The 16,268-nt window shown below is 39.9% G+C and overlaps 1 protein-coding gene across 1 annotated transcript; it reads left to right on the forward strand.

Annotated features, from left to right (window-relative positions):
- The first annotated feature begins 1,530 nt into the window (after nt 1–1,530).
- On the forward strand, nt 1,531–10,166 carry LOC137297187 (kelch-like protein 18). The gene is made up of 9 exons (XM_067829201.1): nt 1,531–1,972; nt 3,455–4,424; nt 4,811–4,922; nt 5,171–5,366; nt 5,849–5,965; nt 7,710–7,890; nt 8,310–8,513; nt 9,353–9,570; nt 10,003–10,166. Exons 1-9 carry the CDS (start codon nt 1,531–1,533, stop codon nt 10,164–10,166), a joined length of 2,604 nt encoding a protein of 867 aa, XP_067685302.1.
- The last annotated feature ends 6,102 nt before the right edge of the window (nt 10,167–16,268 follow it).

Raw genomic sequence — 16,268 nt, forward strand, 5'->3', positions numbered from 1 at the left:
ACACGCGTTGCCTCTACGACTTCGCATACGTTGAACTTCAAGCAAGCTCTCTTCACACCCTCACACGGCCTGCCCTAAAGCTGCAGCCTGCTAGTTTTTACCTGCCTGCGTAAAGTCATATTTGAGTAAGTCCTTTTGATAGTCGATTTATATAATGCACACTAGTGTTATTAACCTTTATAGTTAATCTCCAATACGAATGCACTTAATATTTTTTTTGTCTTAACAACACAGTTCTCTTAAACTGTATAAACTTTGGGAATTTTCGAACTTTTCAAAGGAGAAATCGTGTTCCATTTGTTTCTGCATTGGTCTTAGATATAACAAAATTAAGTTTGAAAATTCATTTAAGAAAAAAAAAAGAATTACCCTAGAAGATCAGGTTTTATCTGTCGTCGGATATTTCCTAACAAAAGCATTCAAAAAGACTGTGGGGAGGAAACATAAATCTTTGACAATTCTTAGGCCATTCTATTTTGTCTTTAATGTACGTTGTTTCGGTTTCTGACACTTTGTAAAACTGTCATATATTGTGTTGATTATTTCCAGATTCAACTCAGGATTTTATGTCTTGACAATTATGTATCTGAACAATGTGTGTCAAATCGAGGCAATAGCAGGTGTACGTGTACATTAGACCTACACGCTTGATGACTTCGAAATACCTGGCAATACTTTTTTTTGTTACGTTTAAACCTATTATCTAATAACTCTTTTAACACAGTGCCAATTGACCGAATTGGGAATCAAACCAGGGTCATCGGCGTGACAAGGGAACGGTTTAACCTCCAACCTACTTTAACCGCCTTCTTCATATATAAACGACCTCAAGGGTGTTTTTAAAATTATTCTTTTATTTTATTTTTGCTTTTACAGTAGTGACAAGAGCGCTTCTTAAGAAGTCCAGACTCTGGGATTTTGTATGGAGACTATAGATATCATTTACGGAGGTACACCCGAAAGTACATATGGGATTTTGGATTGTGACTATATATATCATTTACAGAGGTACGCTTGAAAATATCTGTGATCCGAACCAAAAAGATAAAAGAAAAGAGTAAATGCCTTCAGCTGCAATGTATTATTTCTGGCACAATTTCTTTTTTCTACATCTCTTCGAGGCATAGATATCGCGACACTTAGTCTATAGAATCTGAGACTAGCAGCTGTGAACAAATTCAAGGTCTCTCTTTCTGCTATCTCGAACAGTAACGGTAAGACGACAGTGCTGGTAATTTTATTTTTGTCCTTTCACGTGTCTCCTTTCACGAGGAAGACTCTACTAAGGTAAACCTTAACTTCCATTCTTTAACATTGCACTAAGGTCATCTTTGTGACTGACAATCACCTTAATACTTTGTGAAAGGAGGTCCAGCTAAGAGACCAAACTGGGACAGACAATGACGTCACAACGCGCGACGCAATTTGATTCGTTATGACGTCATCGATCATGTCGTTTGTTTGTACCTAGCGACCGTGAACGTCATTCGGTAAACAGCTCTCATACTTCTGTTTTCTCACATCAACATTATGGATCGTTTAGTCCCTGTCGTGGGGCAGTTATGGGATTCTGTATCCTCGGTCAGTGGTGATTTTGACCCTCAAGCAGAATGGGAGAAAAAACATAAACGGCCTTCAGGGTATGGTGAAGATGCAATCTCCAGAGCAACAACTGAGCTAAATGAATCAGATTACGATCAGATATCTGAGATAGGTCAACAGACAAGCAATTCATCATTTTTAAAATATGTCCGTGAAACGTTAAGAAACAACAGCGGAAATTTTGAAACCTCGGATAATGCGACACCCAAAACTTCAACACCAAAAGCAGAGCGAAGCTCCCCTAAACCATACTTTGAGGACTCTTTGGGAGACAGTGGCTTTGTTGCAGTAAAGTATCATGCACCTGTACCAGAAGAAAAAGAAGAGGTAGTAAACAAGATGACAGTCTATCAAGACGGTGTTGGAAAAGGTCTGTATTGTTGTATTTCATTTTATAGGTATTATGACCATGAGTCAAGGGTGTATTTTCAAACCTTCAGTGTTACATGAATAATGTTTACAGCAATACTTCATAAATACGGACACCCCGGGGCCCTGTGTAAGCATGTACAACAGGGCTCCATTCCAAACAATGACGGTCCCTCAATGAAAAAAGTATGTTTAACTTAATCAGCGCAGTAGTCTCTCTGTTAAATAATAATGGCATTTTAACACATCTTCCCTGGAACACCTTCCCTAATGTAAGCTGACGAGGTATCACAAACACACCCGTATTGTTTCATTCATGCAGCTACGCTGGCAAGTAACCTATTCATGAAATATGTCCGCTTTCAAATGCAGTTTCCCTTTGGAACAATATATAAAACACCAAAATGTATTTGATTTGAAAATAATGTAATTCATTTCGACTGTCTACGCTTCCTCAATGGTAATCGAACGAATGTTGTGACAAAGCACAGGGAAACAGATAGCCTTTGTCTTTTAAGGGAACAGAAATCCCCCCGACAATGAATGTTTCACAATTGGTAACTCACGCATTAAACGGATGTGTTAAATTGAAAAAAAACAGAAGAAACACACCTACAATAGGCCAAAGTTGGCCACCTGGCTAATTTAGATATGGAGCAGATGAGTTATGCTTCGGACATAATGCACCGACACTTTATGCCCGTAGTAGTCAGTGAAGCGGATGTAAACGTCTCTCGGCGTCATAAAAGAAATGTTTTTGAAAGAAAAACCCAACAACCCCTACCCCAAGTTTATTGTAGCGAACTGTTTTTAGAGCTCTTTGCATAGTTGGAGCACCTTTACAAATACATGGTCCCGAATACAGCACAACTTCTCGTGAGGACGTTAGGGTTATATTAACCTAGCCTAACTCTAACCTAACCCTAACCCTAACTCTAACCGCCTACAATTACGTAAAAGAGTATCATTACGTGTTTTAAGGTTTCTGGTGCTATACTCTAAAGGTAGACCAACCAGTCATTAGTCATTTGATGCTGTGCAACTTCAATGAATTCATGAGATGCAGACATTTGAAAATGCATTTTTTGTGCGTTTGCGATTTTAAACAAAAGTCACGAGAAGTTGTGGTGCTAATGTCATGATGCTCTTTTACGTAATTGCAGTTGATTAGGGTTAGGTAAGGGTTAGGTTTAGGTTAGGGTTAAGTTAGGCTAGGTTAATCTAACCCTAACAGGCGTCCTCACGAGAAGTTGTGGTGCTGTATTCTAAAGGTGCTCCCGTAAGTTGATGGCTAGATACATTGTTCTGATAAATGTTCTGAAGATAAATGTTATCTCAGTCAGTGTTAAAAGAAATATAGTTTCATTGTCATTGTCCTGAATCTGTAGTTATGTGCTTCCTATGCTGTTGTTGATGAATGTGTCCTATGGTCTCTGTCATGCACAGTTAATTAATCTAATGTCACTTTTCTTTTGTGTGGCAGATGGCGACAATAAAACAATAAAAAATGTGAGATCTAACTCTTCACGTCTTGCCAATCTCTCCCAGTCGCAAGGCCGTCTTCTGATCCTCAACGATAACCTCACCCTGCGTTCACTGACGGCGGATGATGATCTGAACGATTTGATCCGACAAATCGGCGACGCAGAGCGGAGTGGAATGTTGAATTACACAATGGAAGACATTCTTAAGAATTTCAGTCGCCTGCCAGTAGACAAACTCCACCACTACGCCTTATTAGGGGAGTACCTTCGATCCCTTCACGTCGAAAACAAAATGGTGGATGTTCTGATCCACGTCGGTGCACAGACATTTGCTGCACACAGAGTAGCCCTGGCATGCCACAGTAAATACTTCGCGGAAATGTTCATGAAACATACCGAAAAAACCAAGCTGCCAGTGGAAGTAAATCTGCCAGGCGTTAATCCGTATGCTTTCCAGGCCTTCCTCAGATATGTCTACACAGGGCAGATGATTGTCTCCCCTGAAAACGTCGCAGACATTCTGGCGGTTGGCGACAGATTCCACATCCGCGAAATACGGCAGATATGTACAGAGTACGTGGAATGTATAGGCAGTGACCAGGCAGTGCACATCTTAGCCAACAAAACAATCTCCCGCGAATCTGTCGTCTTCAAGCATGCCTATATGTTAGTTAAGGAGAACTTCTGTGATGTGTTCGACGTTGAGCAGTTTCTTAACTTTAGCCTTGACCTGGTGTGTCAGATTCTTAGCGATGACTACCTATACATCAACACTGAGATGGATGTGTTCTGGGCTGGGCTTAAGTGGATCGCTTTCCACATCACGGAAAGACATAATTATCTCTTGAAAGTGATGAAGTGTGTTCGCTTTGGTCTTATGTCGCAGAGCGAACTCTTCCAGTGCTTCGAGGTCACAGACATGCTCCGGAAGTCAGCAGCCTGTCGGGAAATGATACTTGCAGCAAACTGGTAAGTACACTTACCCTTTAAAAAAATTAAAAATCACGCCACCACACGTTGAACAAAAGCACTTTTCCGACGTTCTTGCTTTTCACCATCATGAACTACGTCAACTTTACTTCCGTGTTTGTATCAACAGTCATCCACTTACCTTTCTTTGTTTTGTATATCATCCTGTAATAATAACGCGGTAGCGCCAGTTTAACTTCTCAAGGGTTGTATTTTCTTTGAGAGTATATAAATATAAAGGAACGCTAAAACATGCAACCAGGACCTTAGCATAGAAACTTATCATGCTCAGTCGACGCATCCAATTTTATTCTACCTTTTCACGCTCCCTACCCCACTGTTACAATTTTGCATATATCAAAATATAGAGTATTTATCTTTTACAGGATTATTACTGCAGGTGAACTAGGTCGGTCTGACCCGCTTAATCTGGTCAAGCCTAAGCCTCGCATGTGTATGCTGGACAACTATGTGCCTCAGTCTCACGAAACTTTCAAGGTAGTTTTACTGATGTGAAACCTCGGTAAATCAAACCTCATCAATTCGATCTATACCTGAAAACGATAAGGGGCCTAGCAAACTCTTACTATACTCTTACTTACCAACGGTCTCATTTTCTCCAGTTACCTAAAACCCCAAGAATCACATTCGTGTTCAATGTTTTTGTTGCTATTTTTGCTAATGTACTTTTACATATCCTCAAAATGTATATGGTTGTATCAGTATCCTTACTTGTTATTCTGCAGAGTATCTTAGAAGATGAGCCCCCAGCAGAGTTCACTCACTTGCCCCCAGTCCAAGAGCCCCAACCGGACAATACACCTGCCAAACCGTTACCAGCGGCCCACGCAGACAACACGTCTATCGGGTCACAGGTGTCTCCCAGACCCGGGGACATCCTCGCCATTGGCGGGTTCCACAAAGGCGCCAAAGATAAGGACGGTAAGGATACATGAAGCTCTCAACATGTGTGCGTGTCAGGTCGCTCAAACGCCCTATCACATTCGTGACACAGTTATCGATACACGGAAATAGTCCGAAATTGATGATTATCTACCATATTTTAATATAATCCTTTTCTTCAGTATAATGGACCTTTTCTTCTGATAGCAAACCTATCATAACAATGGTAATTGTTCCTTGATTTCCGTTTCATGATTGCATAACATTTCTGCTGTCTAGATAGTCACATCTGCGCTACAACCAGTGCAGTAGAGCAATGTCCCTCGGTACCATGGGGTACCATGACACACCATCAACGAAGTCACCAAGCCTAACCATCCTATCCTTTCAGTTGCCTTGCAAATATCAGTTACGCCGAATGCCCATTTGTCTGAAACCCCTAGTGCAAAACTGGACACCTACCAGCCAATCGCGAAAGAAATAATTTATACAGTCCCTTATACCATTTTTTGTAGTTCAAGCCAAGGACATTGAACGATACAGCACAACGGAGAACCAGTGGAAGTACTACACGGGGCTACCGGAAGCCAGACAGCACCATGCCGTAGCCATGTTGTTCGGAAAACTCTATCTGATTGGTGAGAGGAATGGTGTTTATGAAAGTCAAGATAATATAATCCGAACATGACTGGAGAATACTTGTTCTACCTTCAGCTTATATCAAAGGTAGATCACTGAGTCAAGATTCCATTACCGACTGGCAGATTTCAATTAAATGTTGAATATATACTACCATGACGTCAGTAAATACTGGATTGTGATTGGTCAGCCAAAGTCATTAAGAGGTGTATAATCTGATTTTCCATCACACTATGTATAGTTTTTAAATATTAACAACATGGATATGGTAGAATTTGAAGATAAACATACCGTGTTGGAAAATCAGAGGTAAATAACGAAAATATTATGCTTCTAAATTTGATCTTTATGGCGAACGCTTAGCGTGAGGTTATAAATAAAAAAGTTGGAGCTGTTATAGTTTTGTTATATATCCCTGATTTTCCAATACGGTACGTTTATATCCTAATTCTACCATGACTTCAGTAAATTGGATTGGAAATTCAGCGGATTGTGATAGGTTAATCAAAGTCATTCCGAGGTATAGACTCATGTTATATACCTCTGATTTTATGCATGACATGCTAATGCAGAGATCGAAGATATAATTCACAGGAGGGAATTTAATTTATGTTTGTGACTCTTATCTAGAATCATAAACTGATGGAAAGTGCCTACAGTACGATGACTTAACTGTCCCCGATTCCAGCAAGGTCTAATACATAATGCGATAGAGGCATTATGTCGTAACTGTAATCAGTATGACGTCATCTCTAGCGGTATTACACTATTGTAATATTGCCGTAAGAATATTACACTGCAATATCTTCCACAGGCGAGTAATAGATAAAGACTACCACACGAGGTCTCATTACATACGAATTATTCGAAACGAGTGTCCGTTCAATGGTATCTGACCGAGCAAGAGCCACGAGTTTCGTATAATTCGAATGAAATGAGACCAACAAGCGTAGTATTTTGTTTACTACCCATATCTTACATGCATTAAATTGACAAAAGAACGTATATTTGTTGTTATTGTGGTTTCACGCCGAAACCGGTTTCATAAAGATGTTGCGGAAGAGTTTTGTACTGCATGGCCTAGATTTCGTAGTGCTGCGATAGCCGTAAGTCAGTATAATGTGTTACATTCTCGACTATCTTAGCGCTAAGAGAGCTTCGAAACTCTATACCCAGCCCATTATTGCATGACGTCACACTGTAATGACGTAAATTACGCCACCAGATGTCGACGTTTCGTACAGGCTGCTAACGTAAACTACTCAGTAGCATCTGATACTTCGTTTGCAGTTCCTTCTGTGGGCTAACATCATGGGTGGAAACATTCTGTTTCTGTTTTTCGACGGATGTGTCTCAAATGGACTTATTATTAGACAGCGACATGACAACGTTCGCAGTGTTTACATTGCCTCAATGCCAATAAGTTGTAGAATGAATGAATTCACGTGTTTGTAATGAATGAAAAGGAACGTGACCTAAATGAGAAGTCATCGGGTATCCAGTGAAATCGTTAGAATCTCAGGTCAAGTCGGTACGACACAGGTCAACGCGATACGACACTCGTGTGACGTACGAGATTAGTATGTACCCATACGTTGACAACATGTGTAATAAAATACAGTTTCTGATAGCAGAAATCAAAACATACACTTCGTCACTAACGACTAATTTACATTGATACATATACATCCATCCAAATTTGCCTTGCATTTCTCTGAAGTTTCCTACCACCTTTGCGTCTAGGTGGCAGTGACCCTAAGAAGTCTAAGAAGGCCCCTGTTCCTACCAACACGTGCTTCGCATTTGACCCTGCCAGTGGAGAATGGTCCAAGACAGCGCCTCTGAAAACCGCCCGGATGTACCACTCCGCCATTTCGCTGTTCGGGATGTTATATGCTATAGGTGGACAGACCGATAAGAACAAGTACGGACTTATGGATTGACGTTTATCATGTTTAAATGTTTAGTGTATAATTTGACGGTAAAACCCTGAACACAGGCATGATGCAGGCAAAGTAGAGACCACAATTTGGCCTAATTTGAGATTAAGATTCTACGGATACTGACACAATCATGTGCAACCCTGAACAGACAAACTCATTTGTGGTCAAGAATTCACCCCGAACGGCCGTATGAACCAGAGTCATTCCTGTGCTCATTGATATTACCAAAACTGAAACCTGTCTGTAAATACATTCCTTCACTGTCACATTATATTACTGTTAGCAATGAGCCTGCAGCAAATTTTGGAAATGAGTTCTTAAAAGTCATTTTCTCTTCTTCGTCTTGTCCTTTTCCGTGTCCGGAATGCCTAGTGACAAAGACTGATATTTCCGTCTTTAGAGTACTCTCCACCGTGGAGTGCTACAACCCTAAGACCGACTCCTGGCACAACACTGCTAACATGGGCTCTGCCCGGTGTGGATTCGGAGCGTGCATCCATGAAGGCCGGATCTACGTGGCAGGAGGGCTTGGACCGCCAGCTGATAAACGCTCCAACATGCCCGTTCTCAGCACATTTGAGTGTTATGATCCAAAGCTGAATACGTAAGTTTCGGTGCTCTTATATACTGTTAACCATGCTAGCGATTTAACAGTTTCAGGTAATTTCTTATTTCAACTAATGTGTTTTATGTGTATGATCCTGTACTGACGATACGGTATATGGCGCTACAAAGAGAAATCTTACTTACTTTTAATAATAAATTGAGGGTCTAGGTTCAGGATTTGGCGTTAGAATTGTCCCATTTAAATACTATTGTAAGATCATTGACGGTCTTACGACCTCGCCGACACAAGAAACCATAACATTGTGATGAGTCTTAAGATTTCTTATATGTCCTCTTTTTTTAGGAGTGAGGCGAGCTTTGTTGGGGAAACTGTTCCGTGATGGTTGTAGATCAATGAGAAAATCAGGAATAGTATCTGTCTCGGGACGCCATGAATCGTTTCTCACAAATGCACCGTCAGTTGTCTAATTAATTAATCAGTCCATGTCACCTCGTGTTTCCATTACTTACTAAAATCACCACAGGTTTGTGGAATGCCTAAATATACTGGTACGTATATTAACTATATTGACATCGGAATCTAGTGGCACAGGATGCCAAAGCCTGTATTAAGACTGGTGCAATGGGTGGGGTGCGCTGTATTATCCATCTGAGACCCAAACAAACAACACAAACAATCAAATTTTATTGAAGTTACCAATCGAGCCCACTGTACAGTGCTGACAAATGGATTGTGAAAAGACTCACTTCAACAAGTGTGTGCTGACAGTGTCCAGTATCTGGTGTAACAGAACATGAAATATCGGTATCCATAGATGTCCAGAGTATATAATAATTATACTATTTCCTATTGTTTCCCTAATTGTTGTGCTTCAGGTGGAAAACGTTGTCTTCTCTTGATCGAGGTCGGTGCTACTGCAACCTAGTATCTGTCGGTCAGCATCTATACCTTTGTGGAGGGGCTACAAGATCAAACATCAAAGACCCCCTGCAGAGTACTGCCAGTATGATGTCCTACAGCATAGAAGCTGACCGCTGGCAGTACAAGACGGACTTCATCAAGCCGAGGCACAACGCTGGCGCCGCTGTCATCGGTCAGTCAGTCATATATTTAATATTAGTCTATCAGATAAATCTCATTGACACTTGGCGTACAGGTGCTGTGTTATCTGTACTTTTTGCAACGGCCTTATCATTTGGTGGAACCAGAAACCTTTAAATGGTATTTTATGTGCGCTTCGACTAAAGATTTATCCATAAAATGTCTTGGTGATACATAAAGGTTATTCCAGTATCAGAGTTCCTGTGCCTCCCTTGCGAGAAATAGGGACATCCATGTGTTCTCAGACCACGTATAAGCATAAGCCCGTCCATAACACCAGGCTTGCTGGGCTTTCTAAGGGAAACCACCAAACCTGGTCTTGGCATTGGCATTGTCATTGTCATTGGCATTATTAACGTTTTCGTTAGACATAAATCAACTATCGTGGGGTGTATTTATCCTATTCATCTGTAATACTTTACAGGAAGCAAGATCTACCTGATCGGCGGGGTGTCCACCATAGATGACCAGCCACTGCAGTCCATCGAGTGTTACGACGCCCGCACGGAATGCTGGGACACCTCTATCCAAGATCTCCCATATCCGGCCAAGTGGCTAGGATGCGTGGCTCTTCCGGTTTCCAAATAAGGAATCAACTGTAGTTGCAGTTTAACGTTGTGCAAATGTCATTGAATTGGAACAATATATTTCAGGGTTTTGATATCTGCAGAGACAAGTTTCAGCTTCTGGTACTCGAGGGCAGTTGTTTCCCGAACAGCAGATAAATAACATTAAACAGTTGAAACAATCATCTAAATCTATTCCAGGGAACACTGTAAGATGGAGAATGTATACCGATATTTCTTCTGATTACACGTTTTTATATTTGTTTTTAAATTTACAAGTCGGCTTTTTGCCCAGGCATGTGAATTATATATATGATTTTTATATAATTTTATGGATGTGATCTTTTGATCGTTCTCCCACCTTGAAAATCAGTTTCACAGAGGTAATTGTCCGTAATGATAGAAGGGATGAGCGTCTATGTACCATGTGATTATATCCCCCTATTCCAGCCAATGAATTTTTCTTTTAAAGTTGTTTTCATATTTCAATAGCAAGCAAGTGATTCAGTTCCTTTTCTTCTGTCGATATGTGCAAACATCCTGGCAATGGTGTGTGATTTGTTTGATTACTGAAGTGTGATTTGTTTGATTACTGAAGTGTGATTTGTTTGATTACTGAAGTCAGGTATACTGTCGTGTTGGGTATGTTTGTTACATTATTATATGCATGATCGCAGTTTTGATTCTGATTTGTTTGCGAACTGATGTTCCTTTAACGCCGTTTGAATATCTGGCGCCTTAAGTTTGTGAGTAACTTTTAACTTTGTATTGCGTGATCCGATACAGTGATAGTGTAACTGTTCATCGACCGGAAATTATGGAGTTTGGAATATGTTTAATGATCTTTTTCGTTTTCATGCTTTTCAAAACACGTAATTATTCTACACAAAATGCTTTATTGTATCTTTGATTATATTGTACGGTTGATAATTGGAGATTAAGTGTTGATATATGGGTGTCAGGAGTCAAATATGACCTTTGTATCTAGGAACAGATTACACCTGGCATCGATTGTTAGAATGGATTTTTGTATTGCCTTTTCTTTCCTGCATTGTGGCTATGATAACACCTCAGGATGTATGCTTGAACTGTTTGGCCAGCGATGTAACTAGGATTGAAATGAAATATGTGCATTGCCATGACTATTACAAACCAATTCGTTGATTTACCTCACTTATTTCAATTCGTCACCAAGGCCGTTCCACAAAGCAATGCTAGCCGTGTGATTTCATATCACCCATTTTGCTTGTTCACACCAGGTTTCTGGGCCCAGATCACCGAAGCTCTCTTAGCGCTAAGATAGTCGTAAGTTAATGTTAACGTATGGCACTTACGACTATCTTAGCGTTAAGAGAGCTTCGAAAATCTAGTATATGGTCTACTGGGATTATAGGGGTATGTCTACGCTTATGGTTTGGAAGTCACGGTCACCTAGTCACTAAGACTGCACTGTGGAAGGTTCCGTAAAGAGATGTTACTCCCTTAGTTTACATAGGTTTACGATCGTGGGCTCGTAAGTGTATGTTAAAGAATTGGCGTTACGATCGTCGTAATGTTACGATCACTTTGGGGAACGGGACCCTAAGGCACCAAATGCTTACTGAAACCTTGTGCGACCACGCGAGTGTACAATGTACATATTATATGTAGGTCGTCCAAATTCTTTGTACGTTATTTGTACAGTCCGTTGTATTGCATACTTTACATATTATATTTTACAACAGCTTTACTAGAATATTTTGTAAATAAAGTTTTCCTTAGGACATAGTCTAAAACTCTTTCTTTTTCTAAATACGGATGTAGTGTCTGTTTGTCCTTCAACCAGATGAACATGTTCCTAGCAAGGTGTCCGCACATTTGCTAATGTTATAGAACACGTGTTAATGATATTAAATCTGAAGCCCTGACTTAAAAAACAACAACACCAGTTATCAATTTTGTTTTAATAAAATCGTTAACTGACCTTACGAAACCCTCAAGGCCAAAGAATCATAGCCACTGCTATGTACAGTGATACGTAATATGTAAGTATCTGTACATAACCCAGGCGTGAAAGCAAGTTTAATGTTTCAGAGAACATGACCGTGATCGATCTTTTACTCTAGAGAGGATGACAATGATTATTTTACTAACGGAAAATACACTAATCTAAATGTAAATTACTGCAATACATTTGTTCTAAATGGACTAGTGCACCTTTCAATATATCTTCATGAAGACAAGTAGCGATTCACTATTTTCACTTAAACTGTTTTGATAATATTTCATACAAGTGGAGTGTTTTCGTGTGAACAGCACACACAGAGTGTTTAGCTGACAGGCACTCAAAACCCATTTATGTTTAAAGGTACAAAATGCTAGTTAACAACTGCAAATTGACGTCTACGATCAATGAGTATGTCGCAAATAGGAAAGGTTCGGAACCTGGCTGCCAGACATTGTAATCATCATCGAGACGCGGTATACGCGCTTTAGAGCAGGACAATACTCAAGATTTTTTACAAACCTGTTGTTCACGCGCGACGTCAAGATAATCATTTCCGTTTAGTACATGTTTGCAATGATGTCACATTTATAGCACGGACATTTCCCAGGTGTGGCAAATCAGTGTATAAATATACATATTATTACATAATAGAGTTGTACCACGGGAGCACGACGCCCAGTTTTCCCTCCCAGTGAAAATAGTAGTTCCGATTCAGAAGATCACGTGTAAGCAAAGATGCGAGATTTCGCCGTGTATTCAGGAATATATCACGACAAATGAAATTTGAACATATTCACTGATAGTATTACTCATTTTAGGCCATCAGCTTATTATTAAACCGAAGAAACTTACTTGTTGATTACTGGCAATTATTTTATCTTTAGTCTGCAAGGGAGTGCCATGATGTCAATCTTCGCGGGAGGACAACGACCATCGTGTTAACAAACCAATGGACACGACTCTCGCAATTTAATAACAATCCACCACTGAAATTCTAAAGAGCGTAAAGAGTCACGTTTTTAAGTGGAACAATTCGCATCATGTTCGACCGTATAAAGCTTGAATTAGTAATTTACTGCATATATGATACAATGAAATTATCATACCACACAACGGGTTTCAAGAAATGCCTTTTATGTGCATGTAAACCCTCACCTGCTACAGTGGTACTGGATCCTGCGCAACGTGTATAGGATAACCGAAATTGGATAATCATTATATATACTGTTAAGAACCTTCCAGCATTTACCACGACACAAACATTGTAATCTACATATACATCAAATGTGTCTTCCAGACGACCACGGCTGACACTACTGCCTTTCTACTGTAAATGGTGTATCACTGGGTGTGGACAGCACCCTCAACTCACTCATACATTTCACAATGCAGGCGGAGGGACGCACAATCTCCGCTACTCGGAGCATTCTGACCAGCAAAATACACCCCCTATATCTACTGACCACGTTCTCCACAGGGACGTCCAGCATAGCGTGGCTTTCTTGGGATGGAGGGCATGCGACCACGGACAGTTGTGACCCATGTCCAGGCACCTTGGTCGTCTGGGTATAACGTCCCGGGGGAGGAGGACGGATATCAGTGGAATATAGTTACGACAGTGTATCAATTACATTTTATTGCCTTTAAGATATTATGAGACTTAGACCAGGGTATTCCCTGTTCTAGTACACAAAACGTAAGATATGGCTTCAATGGGGACCATACGAGCATCGTAGCACTAAGACTGTTTTGTGTATATGAGCCCTGGATTAAAATGCAAGGGAGGTCTCGCAGAAACTACCAATTTGTACATGGGAGATAACTCCTCCATCTATGTTTGTTCAGCGAATTTGGCGTGTTGAAGATAACACCAGACAATCTCTCCGTTTTAGAATTATTTTCTGTTGTATTGGTCATACTGGCGTTAAATATTCAGATCTAGTTTATATTTTTCTGAAATCAATTTCGGACGTCACTGTGTAAATTCGGTATGGAACTAGATCTGGATCTGCCTTGTTTTTTGTTCCAAAATGAAATAAAACTAAGCATGAATCGTTATTACGGAGGCTCAATGTGCGTGGTTCTTTTCTTAGCGATATCATGGATTCGACCTTTGGTTTTCAAACTGAACAAAAAACGTTTTGGAAGAGTACTAGTTCTTTGTTTGGTTGAACATATATATGGCAGTCATTCTGAAAAGGAACTATTTTGCCATTTTTCTGGTTTTGTTGAATTTTGGTTTTATATTTTCAAATAACGAATAATTGACCCTGGGTATAACACCGCCAGGACACTCAATTATGACCCGTTCAATACATCGTAAGTTTGTTTCCGGTTCACAGCAGTTTATATTTTCTCATGCTAAAATTACGAATTTTAGGTCTGGTGCCAATCGTTCTCAAAGATAGCGTCGATACGTTTTTCTGTACAGTGTGAACGTGTATGAAAGGATTTCCAAGCGTTCATATTGTTTCATATCAGTTTGAACTATAGTGTAAATCATTAACCCACAGACATTGTTCATTTTCACCGTGCTTACCTCAAAGAGATTTAGGTACTTTGAAGCTCATATTTTATCTCACCGTATAACACCACGTTGAAACGGGTTTTGCCAAATCCAGACGTCTATAGGTAAAACTATGTATCAAATATGATTTTGATATCATGCTTTGAATCGGTCTTGGAAATTGACGTGTCATGTAACTAATATCACGAAACTAAATGCGTGTCACCATGTAACAGGCTAATCCGCCAAACTGACAAATACTACTCCCCTGTAACTAGCATTAGTCCTGCTTTTGCGGACAACGCTCTGTTGGGTGGCGACGGGTAAGTCCATGTCAGTCGCGTGTTGGATTACCGAACTCAACGCAAAAATAATTCTTGTAACTGAGTAGCGTTTGATAAACAAGTAACCCATGACTGGCTATTTACTGGGGCTATGCTTCTATTGCAAAACCTGCCTGTGAGGATATCGAGTTCATGTAGTGAAGCAGCCATGTCTTGTGGTTTTTACTGCACGTCTTGAGTGACTCGTGTACGGAGATAAAATGCCTGATCGAGAGCATAGGACACGTCTTGCCCTTTATGGAATGAAACAACATCAAAAGCCTCGATTTAACGTCTCGTATATCATGTTATAAAACGGTAATCGACAGCTGTAAGATATCAAACTATGTCTTAAATAAGTCATATAAATTGAAGTATATATAAATTGAAATACATATAAATTGATAATTAAAAGAGGAGGAACTCGATTTAAAGAAACCGCTATGCAGTGAACGTCCTAGTGGTGTTATACCCGTGTAATAAGTGTTTGATGAATTCATCCCAACTAAACGTCTAGATGTTTAATCTTCCGTGGTACGTTTGTATTTACAATACTTATATACAAGTTGTTTACAAACTAGGTTAAACGCAGGTTTACCAGAATCGTCCAAAATCGAAAGCTTAAAGCCCCCATAGTTTATATAGCTTGTGTTACATACTGGGAGGTCAGTGAGGCCTGATGTATAAACAAATCGTTACATGTTCTGGCCCTAAACAAGGCCGTTGTCTCGTGTTTGTGGTGCCTTTTTAATTAGCCTTGCTAAAATTTTATTTATTCTATATTATAAAAAAAAAACATATTTCGCTCACTCACTCTCTTACAGTCTGAGGTTTGAGATGAGAGTAACATGGAACTATGGATGGCCTTAGAAGTTAAGTTGAATATTATTACCCTCACACAGCTTGGTGCATGTGTGTGTGTGTGTGTGTGTGTGTGTGTGTGTGTGTGTGTGTGTGTGTGTGTGTGTGTGTGTGTGTGTGTGTGTGTGTGTGTGTGTGTGTGTGTGTGTGCTTACGTACGTGCGACTCGCGCACCCGTAATGTCGAAGGAGTATGTTGTAATATCATTTCACAGAACAGAACTTTATTGCTTTGCAGGAGATAAGACAACGGTATATGAATATCACAATGATTATAATTATACATATTGGTGACAGGGCAGGTAGTCTGAGTATAAGACATTTAACATACACATAATAAATAGCAGCATATAGTATCTTCCTTTACACAGAGGTCTTACATCTAAATATTCATGTACATATTACAGAAAAAGTGAGTTTATAATTCTCTTTTCCAGTGACTTGTATC

The sequence above is a fragment of the Haliotis asinina genome, chromosome 9 (assembly GCF_037392515.1).
Source record: "Haliotis asinina isolate JCU_RB_2024 chromosome 9, JCU_Hal_asi_v2, whole genome shotgun sequence".
Taxonomy (NCBI): Eukaryota; Metazoa; Mollusca; class Gastropoda; order Lepetellida; family Haliotidae; genus Haliotis; species Haliotis asinina.